The sequence below is a fragment of the Polypterus senegalus genome, chromosome 12, assembly GCF_016835505.1.
Source record: "Polypterus senegalus isolate Bchr_013 chromosome 12, ASM1683550v1, whole genome shotgun sequence".
In the NCBI taxonomy this organism is placed as follows: Eukaryota; Metazoa; Chordata; class Cladistia; order Polypteriformes; family Polypteridae; genus Polypterus; species Polypterus senegalus.
In genome coordinates, this window is record NC_053165.1 from 102205970 (window position 1) to 102215408 (window position 9439).

Here is a 9439-nt window from a genome sequence, read left to right on the forward strand (position 1 = left end):
TGGCCACCCTTATGTGCTGGTTAATATTAAAAGATTGCAGTAAGTTCATAAATCCTCATACTTTAGTGTCACACTGGCTATCCATATAAAAAGTGAAATCACCTACAATTAGGGACCTGTCATAGTTAGTTATTATTATAGACAGTAAGGCTGAGAATTCCTTGATAAAATATGCATTATATTTTGGAGGTCTTTATATGGACAATATGAGAGACTGGAACATTTCTTGAATAAGATACTCGAAAGACAAAAGTACGAAAACTGGCATTTTTACAGTTTAAACAGTTATAAAAAATGCTCGCTTCACTGCCAACTTTTCTTACCTTGACTAACTGAATGAACAAAATTGTACTGCTTTAATCAACACTGCTGCAACATCATTGCTAGCCAAGTTTCACTCAATGCAACAAAGTACATTTTCCAATCACTGATAAAATTGTTAAAGTAAAAAGTCTTACTGATTAACACTCTAAGGTTTAGTAAAGCCACATTTGAGGTCTCAGAAGAGCGTAACTGTATTAGACTCTTAGGGCAGCTTGAAATGGCACGTTTGTTGAAGGATCTTTCCGACGTCACTCTGGTCAAAGAAGGACTGACTCCTAGCTTTAGTCTTGAGTCAGCTCTTTTGCTGACTAATTTCTAAAGCAAAATCTTTTGTCTCAAACCTTAAATAGAATATACTGAATTTTTAGCCAAATGATATTCAGTTTTAACCTCTGCCAGGTCAACATGATTATTACATTTAGTGAGAGTGCCAGCCATCACCTTCATGCTGTTCCACAATGAGCCCAGGTTATCAGTCCACAGTTTATTTTCATTTCTGTACTTAAACTTCAGCCTTTGCCTTTGCCTACTTTATTTCAAATTTTACCTTCTGTAATTCTTTCTGTTCAGTTAATGTTCAATGTTGAAATGTCCTGTTATTCTGGTTATCAATTGTTTTAAGTATCTGGTACATTACTTGTTAATATGATATACTGTATTTTGATTGATTTGACAGGGATTATGGCATCCTACAAAATTTTATATACCGTAAGTGCTTAGAGTGATTGTCAATTAATTTTTGTCAGCACAGGATTCTTTAAAAATGGAACAGCCAGTGCATTTAAAACACCCATGCAGGCTCTCAACAAATTCCTTGTCCCAGACTTTTAACTTTTTAATTTCTCTTATTTGAAACTGGCTTATAGATTGAATAAGCTGGACACAGATAGGATCAGATGCACCAAGTGGTGGGTTTGGCTCGCTCTTCATAAGTGACTTCAATGCTCCCATAGCACTGATCAAGCACTTTGTTTTGTCAAGTTGAGCAAGTGACATACTTGTAAAAGTTATGCTGTGTTTTGTTCAGTGAACACTGGTTAATATCAGGAGACAGTGATTCAAGCCTCACTATGGAGATTGTGTCAGCAGCTTCACTAACCACCACTCGGGAGTTCATAAAACTCAATCGTCATGAAAATTTGTGGAAACTCTTTAGGTGAATAAATGAAGTGCAGTGAGACAGACAGAAATTCCACCCTTCATGCACATTTTTTTTCTAACCGCCACCAATTTACGCAATTGTTTATTTATATACATTGATGGACTGAAAGCCAGAAGTCTACGTGACCATCATCATCAGGTCCTTCCATGAAAACCCTAAATACAAAGAAGACTGCTTGACTTATGTTAGGTAGATTGCCCAGAGGGGACTGGGCGGTCTCGTGGTCTGGAACCCCTACAGATTTTATTTTTTTTCTCCAGCTTTTGGAGTTTTTTTTTTGTTTTTTCTGTCCACCCTGGCCATCAGACCTTACTCTTATTCTATGTTAATTAATGTTGACTTATGTTTATTTTTTATTGTGTCTTCTATTTTTCTATTCATTTTGTAAAGCACTTTGAGCTACATTTTTTTGTATGAATATGTGCTATATAAATAAATGTTGATTGATTGATTGATATATAAAGACAGATGTCACTGTCGTGTGACTTACCGGTGATGGCAGAGTCTCTGTCCAAATGAATGGGTGCACCAAATCAATCAAGCAGATTTCTGTAAATGCCATAATGCACACATCTCTGTAATGGCTTGAAAGTGCACACACATGCTTGCAGTTCATCCACTTTACTTTGGGTGATGAGCCACAAATTATTTAGTGTGTTAGTGATAGATGCCTTAAATTGGGAGCGTTATAGACAACAAATGCAAAACCAATAGTTTTAGTATGCCCGTTTTTAACAAGAGAGTGGGATGTAACAGTCATTTGGACTTTATTTATCTAAATATTAACATAGCTAACTTTACAAATAACAGCACAAAAATTGGGGCCACTGTTCTTTTTCATACTGTATATCTAAGTGATTCTAAACAAGAATACAAATATCAAGTGTTTTTAATTCTGAAGATGATATCAAACTAGGGGAATGACATTTTATTACGATTCAGCCAAATCATTACAGATGGACTTGGACAAATACAGGCTTGAGCAGATATGTGAGAGATGAAATTTAATGTAAGCAAATGTAAAGTTTTGCACATAAGAAAAACATATTAACATAGTGCCAAAGGCAAAAGGGGAAACTCTGCAAATTTATATATTGGATAGGAATCGAGCAAGGTCAAGATGGGAGCCTCATGCCACGCAACCTTCCATTATTTGGGTAATCTGAGTAAGACTGCACCCAAAAATCACAGGGGGGCTAAAACCCGATCTCTGCAAATCCTAACAATGCACCCGCCTCTGTGCTAACACTTTGCCTATGTTAAAACAACTGTACCAAAATTGCTAAACTTCAATCTGGTTAAAATTAAATGTATGCCTGTAACTTTTGTTCAGCTAGTGATTGCAAGCTACATGTGTTCCTCATCTCAATCTCCATGCAGTAGGTTGTTTCTTGCCATACACAAAATGCTGCTGCAATAATCACTGCAGTCACTTTGACCCTGAACTATACGGATTAAATTTATCTTTCAGCACCTGTAGAATTAAATGTATACCTATGACTTTTGTTCACTTTTTTGCCACTTGATTACATGTGTGCACATCCTTAATATATCCCTCACTAGCCATCACAGGATGTGTTCAGCATGCCTGTGCACTATGATACTGACCACACAAGGATCTTTTACAAAAAAACACAATAATTATTGCTAAACTGTGGTGGGTTGGCACCCTGCCCAGGATTGGTTCCTGCCTTGTGCCCTGTGTTGGCTGGGATTGGCTCCAGCAGACCTCCGTGACCCTGTGCTCGGATTCAGCAGGTTGGAAAATGGATGGATGGATGGATTATTGCTAAATAATGGAATACCTTTACTTAATAATGCAAGGCTCTTGCAAAATTATGCAATTTATGAATGCAAAATAACACAATACTTTTGCAAAATAATGCAATAATTTATTTCTTTTTTTATTGAGTGGCAGTAAAAAGCTTCTGTACACAATTTGCAAGTTTGAAACTTGAAAAGCCATTGTGGACTCTTCACTACATTCAGGCAGTGTACAGAAGTCATTAAGAAGGCTGATAGGGTGCTAGGGTATATACTAACATAGTACAATGTGTGCAGTACAAGTCAATAAAGTAATACTTAATACATGTAATGCACTAGTGAGATCTCATCTGGAATACTGTGTGCAGTTTTGGTCTCCATCTTACAAAAAAAGACATATCAACACTAGAAAAGGTCCAGAGAAGAGAGAATAAGCTGTTTCCAGAACTGTGAGGTATGAGCTGTGAGGAACAATTGCAGGCGCTGAACCTCATCAATTTTGGACAAAAGAGGTTAAAAGGTGGCATAAATTAAGTGTATAACATTATAAGTAGTTTCTTAAATGAGAACTTTAGGGTTCTTCAACTTGATGTCTTTTTGGGGACGTCTTGAAAACCCTGTTGAGCCGAATGTCCCATTCTTGTCAAAACTACTTTATGTTGTAATGATTCTTTTAGACCAATGTATGCATTTTAAATAATGTATTGTATAATTAACAATATGTGTAGGCTGGCACCCTGCCCGGGGTTTGTTTCCTGCCTTGCGCCCTGTGTTGGCTGGGATTGGCTCCAGCAGACCCCCGTGACCCTGTAGTTAGGATATAGCGGGTGGGATATTGGATGGATAGTTAACAATAGCATGTTTATCAAGGTTTTTTGGTAAAAAAAAGTGACATTAATTGTTTTTCCGGAAAAGCGACTTAATTTTATGTTTTTTTCCATTTCTTGTATGCAGCTTGATATGCTTTTATAAAAGCTAGAGGAGTTTAGAGTTAGAATAACAGTGACTGTAATATCAGATAGACAAGAGGCAAGAGTGCTAGTCAGGGACTCCTTTTTTTGTTTTCTTCCACATTCTTCAGTTTTCTACACTTAACTTACTTGATTACAACCTCTAAACATTAATGTTTTTCATCATTGTCATCACTAAACCATTTTATTATGATGGTCAGTGCCAGCATTTGATGGGTTTGAATCTCCAAGAGATGATCATCATACTGCTCTTTCCAATCTGTCTGCATCTTTGTCTGCATGTCTTTGCCAGTCTTGTAAGGTAGCACTTGTTCACTTTGGTGGAAGACAAGATACAAAGTAACAATTGAAGAGAGGCTTAAAGATATCTGGGGTGTCACTTTGCTCTTTGATTGTCATGTAGACGACTAATTTAATGATTTTAGATTGGATTACTTGCTGTTATTAGAACCAAATGTGCAGTGTTGAGTTGCGCCTTCTGGTAATTTATATCCATTTGCTTGTTTTTTATGGGCTGTGACGACTTTTCATTTAGGATTTAAACTACATCTGTGAAGTCTACTCTCCTATTCGTCTTCTTCTTTCTCTTTCTCAATTACATATAGCGGTCCAGCAGCTCATCTGTATTTTTTTGTAATGGGGTCATGCCCTTCATAGTGGCTATTTTATTAAAGATGCAGTCACAAGGGGATTCTGCTGAGGAAAGTTAAATCCACAGACACAATTTATATTCCAGGCCAGTGTTTGCCTTTTAAATACATTAGAGTAAGAAGACCGCTGATAAAGCAGTCGTCAGGACCCACAATTAACACTGGTACATTTTTTGCTTTAGCTGACACGGCCAGGCAATGTGTACAGGAGAACAGTTTATATAATTGCACTTGGTGAGCGGCAGCACTCAGGGTCACACAATGAGTCTGTATGAATTGAACTAGCAGCCTTGTGCTTAACTGTCTCATTTTTTAACTACCAAATGACACTGAGCACTGCACTGCAACGCTTGCACAAACATTGTAGTCAGCTCTGTCAGTGCTAATGATGACTTCTTATGTCCTCAGATCCTGCGTGCTTATTGTGTGATTTTGGAACGCTTGCTAGAAAACGAGGAAACACAGATCAATGGATTCTGCATCATAGAGAACTTTAAGGGCTTCACCATGCAGCAGGCATCTGGCATTAAGCCCTCTGAATTAAAGAAGATGGTTGACATGCTCCAGGTAAGCGCCTTGAATAGCAAACATGCCAGGCAGCTACTAAACAGTCTGAGGATTTTACACTCTGGGGATAAATTGACCGAAAACGTCTGATCTCTTCAAGTAACACAATTGGTTTTCCATTCCAGGTTCTGTTGCCAAGATTCATAGAAACATAGTATACTAATAAACATGAAATGTAACATTATGGATAACACACTTTATTTTGTTATTCAAGGACTCCTTTCCAGCAAGATTTAAGGCAGTCCATTTCATTCATCAGCCGTGGTACTTCACCACCACTTACAATGTTGTCAAGCCACTAATGAAGAGCAAGCTGCTTGAAAGGGTGAGTAGTCAGAGTAAGAAGGCTTAGTAATGTCTAAGCAAGAAATGCCTGCTTAAGTCTGAGAGGTCGAAACTTGGGAAGTCTACATTTCTTTATCAAGAGTGTGGTGGATTGCCAGGGGGAAAGAAATAGCCCAGGAAAGAGCTCAGCAAAGTGAAGAATGAGTGGTAGAGAGAAAGAAAAACAACTGGAGCTGCTGGTGGTTACATATGTCTTCATTCCCCAGAAGAGCAATAGACAGTAGCACCAGTGAAGGAAAGAAAGAAGTGCAACCAGGGTGGAATTGAGTGATGTTCCTCCTAGACTGTAGAGGGCAGGCAGTAGAGCAGAAAACATGAATGTCTGATCCTCTTTAAGACAAGGGATTCAACCATAGATGGTCATGTTGCCCTTTGAAAGCTGAGATCAGGGAGGACTGGCCAAATACCAATAATTTCATGACTGTCCAATCAGGTGACAGCAGATGACTTCTTAATTGAAAGAGTGTCACTGCAGTTAAACCTCCATATCCGGGGGTTCTGCATCCACAGATTCAACCAACCGCGAATCGAAAATATTAAAAAAAAAACAAAAAAAAACACAGAAATTTCCAAAAAACTAAACTTCACTTTGCTGAGTGCCGAGTTCTGTGCTGAATCGACAAAAATGAAGTGACGTGTAGGCCTATGTAGGCAAATCCTCAGTCTCACTCCGGAGGAACTCACTGTTGAGCATCGTTCGCCTTGCATCTTGTTCATTCTCTACTTGTGTTGTGTGTGTGTGTGAGAGAGCGAGAATTACGTATTTTTCCTATTTATAATTATATTTTCTGTATGCACTTGTATTTTAAACATTCTCTGTTTTTTTTCCATGCATTTCTCTTTCAGGTTATTAAATCTGTAAGTGTTGGAAGAACAAAAATGTTATGTTGATGCAGAAGTGTACTATGTAGTTAGGCTGCAGTGGTTGTCTCCGTGCTGATTATGTACAGACTTTTCTTTCTTGTCATTATTATCTATATATCTTCTTCTATAATACACTACCATGGCTGTCTGTTTGTCTGTCCAGGATTTTAAATCACCTGCAGCTCGCAAACCATTTGAACTATTGACCTGAAATTTGGTACCCATATACTATGTGACGTCTACTCTCAGCTTTTGGGGTGATGATTGACCACCAAGGTTATTCCTCTTTTTGTTTTGATTTTATTTTATTGTAGAATCAACTCTCTGCACCACACAGCAGGGCGGCCATGCGGCACATGTGTATGGGCGCCGTTCTCATTCCCTCCCATCTTCGTCGTCACGTCCCCTACCTCTTCATATCTTAAAACATTCTTGAGGCAGAGTGAAGACTTAAGTGCCTGCTTAAGTGAAAAATTAAGGAAAACGTACAAAGTAATTGCAACACAAACACTGACTTAATCAGTTTTAATGTGAAAAGAAGAGAAGAAGCGGGCCACTAGAGTGAAAAAAAGAAGATCTGCTCAGGAAGCAGCAAGCGCATTAACCTCTGAGCAAACAAATGGTAAACATAAAGACAAAGAGGAGGAAAACTTTGAATGGTTAAGTCAAGTCACTTTATTGTGCAGTGCACCGCGACTGATATATATATATATATATATATATATATATATATTTATAAAATCCAACATCTGTCTCTCTGTATGTCTGTCCACTTTTCACGAGAGAACTACTCTGGATTTAGATCGAGTTTTTTTTCTAGAATTTGCTTGAACATTCTGGTTGATTTTGCGACTTCTCTGACTGCGCTATGTATCATAGTTCGCTTGCAGTACCGATTTATTTGTGCAAATCCAGGAGACACGTAATGGGCCAAGGGGAGGGAGGTGAGACCTCAGGGCATACCTTACCTCTGCTTAGCTAGCGAATGAGAGAACTGCTTAATGGATTTCGATCTGGTTTTTTTTTTTTCTTTCTATAATTTGCTTGAACATTCCGGTTGATTTTGCAACTTCTCTCATTGAACTAAGAATCATAGTTCACTTGCAGGAGTGATATATTTGCGCTAATCCGAGACAGAGGCTATGGGCCGAGGGGATGGGGAAGCATGACATCAGGAGTGGGGAGCCGGGCAGTGCCCTCCTCAATGTCAAAGGGCAAAGCTGCAGGGGGCGGCTAGTCAATATATAATTGTTACTGCACCATTCACAAAATAAACTGCACAAGACCAGGCCCATCGAGGTGGATACTGTGTATGGAAACAGAATGAAATGAAGATGGCAGACAAACGTCTTTAAACATGGTTGAGACTCGTGAAAAGAAATTGTATTTTTGTAAAAGTCATATAGATATGCACATTTCTAATACAATATGTGATCAATCTCAAGAAATGAATCAACACCCAAGAAAAATCTTGGCTTTGAAGTGAACGTATTCAGTAAGCTTTAAGACTTTTGTTTAAACTGGATAAGTGGGTTACAAAATGGATGAACTTATTAGGTTCCTACATGGCCTTCTCTGCTTAAGACTAAAAAGGTACCGTTGTTGACTTCTCCTTGCCCTTTAGTCTAGAATTACATGCAGGTGCCTTTCCTAATGTAGTCAACATGTTTTATTTGTGTTAACCCATCTCTTCTCATTACCAAGCACTAGTGCCATGTAGAAGAATAACAGAAGTGAATTTCAGAATAGGCGCTAACAGAAGGGTTACCACATCAGCAGACTACGGCGTAATTACAAAAAAAAAAAAGAAGAAGAATATTAAACTTTCCCGTTTTTCTTGCAGGTATTTGTTCATGGAGATGACCTGGAAACTTTTTACAAAGAGATTGATGAAGACATCCTGCCATTAGACTTTGGTGGAACATTGCCAAAATATGACGGAAAAGGCATCGCTGAAAAACTCTTTGGGCCACGGATCGAATCTGAAGACACAGCTCTTTAGCCTTGGGTGTTCAGTTTGTTTCTGTCAGCCTTTTTCCTTCCAAAATCTGTTAGTCCCAATGAGGTTAAGGCAATTGAAACAAATGTTAGGCATTTCTTTGCAAAAATGTGGCATTCCTGTAACTCATCTAAACATTTGTATACAATAAATGAAAAATACTATATGAACACGTCAGTAGTGAAAACAAGATGGACTTTAAGAGCCTTTAAACAATCCAGATGGAAAACATTCTGCCCAAAGTCATCAACTTTCCATACTAGTTACACCAATGAGAAACTGACAGGCTAACTATGAACACATCTTTACACTTTTATTTAGGCGCATACCTCCCGGTTTATTGTTCACAGCTCAATGAGTTCAGGTGGTGTTTTTGTGAGTTTAGAAATTGACACTTTCAGCACAACCCTATTCTTGGCAGAACCAACCAAATTAAACCATTTACTGTTGAAACTGGTATTATGGACAATTACTATGATATCATTGATACTTTAAATACCATATGTGCTGTGATTCTTTTTCAGAGGTAACAAGGAAAGAATAAAATCCACACCCTGAGGCACAGAGCCCTGGGTATAATATGGATGACAAATGTTGAGCTAAGAAAGATCTAGCCAGTCCAAGCTGTTAATACTCACTGTTTAATTAAACGTTTATGCCATATATCGAGCAAAAATACCATATACTATATGGACAATGTTTTATTAAAAATAAACTTGGTTATAGTACATAATTTGGGTAAAGACTGACAGCTGCCTGGTCACTGGGCAAGAAGTTAAGAAGGATCACATTC

General features: G+C 38.1%; 1 protein-coding gene across 3 annotated transcripts in view; it reads left to right on the forward strand.

Moving 5' to 3' along the window:
* The window catches only part of rlbp1a (retinaldehyde binding protein 1a), a 50019-nt gene extending 41203 nt beyond the window's left edge, over positions 1-8816 (forward strand). For all 3 annotated transcript variants that reach the window (XM_039771231.1, XM_039771233.1, XM_039771232.1), the window contains exons 6-8: positions 5280-5438; positions 5653-5763; positions 8491-8816. In XM_039771231.1, coding sequence (XP_039627165.1) covers positions 5280-5438; positions 5653-5763; positions 8491-8649 — 429 coding nt within the window. In that variant the 3' untranslated portion in view covers positions 8650-8816. The remainder of the gene's footprint in view (positions 1-5279; positions 5439-5652; positions 5764-8490) is intronic.
* Positions 8817-9439: the final 623 nt, after the last annotated feature.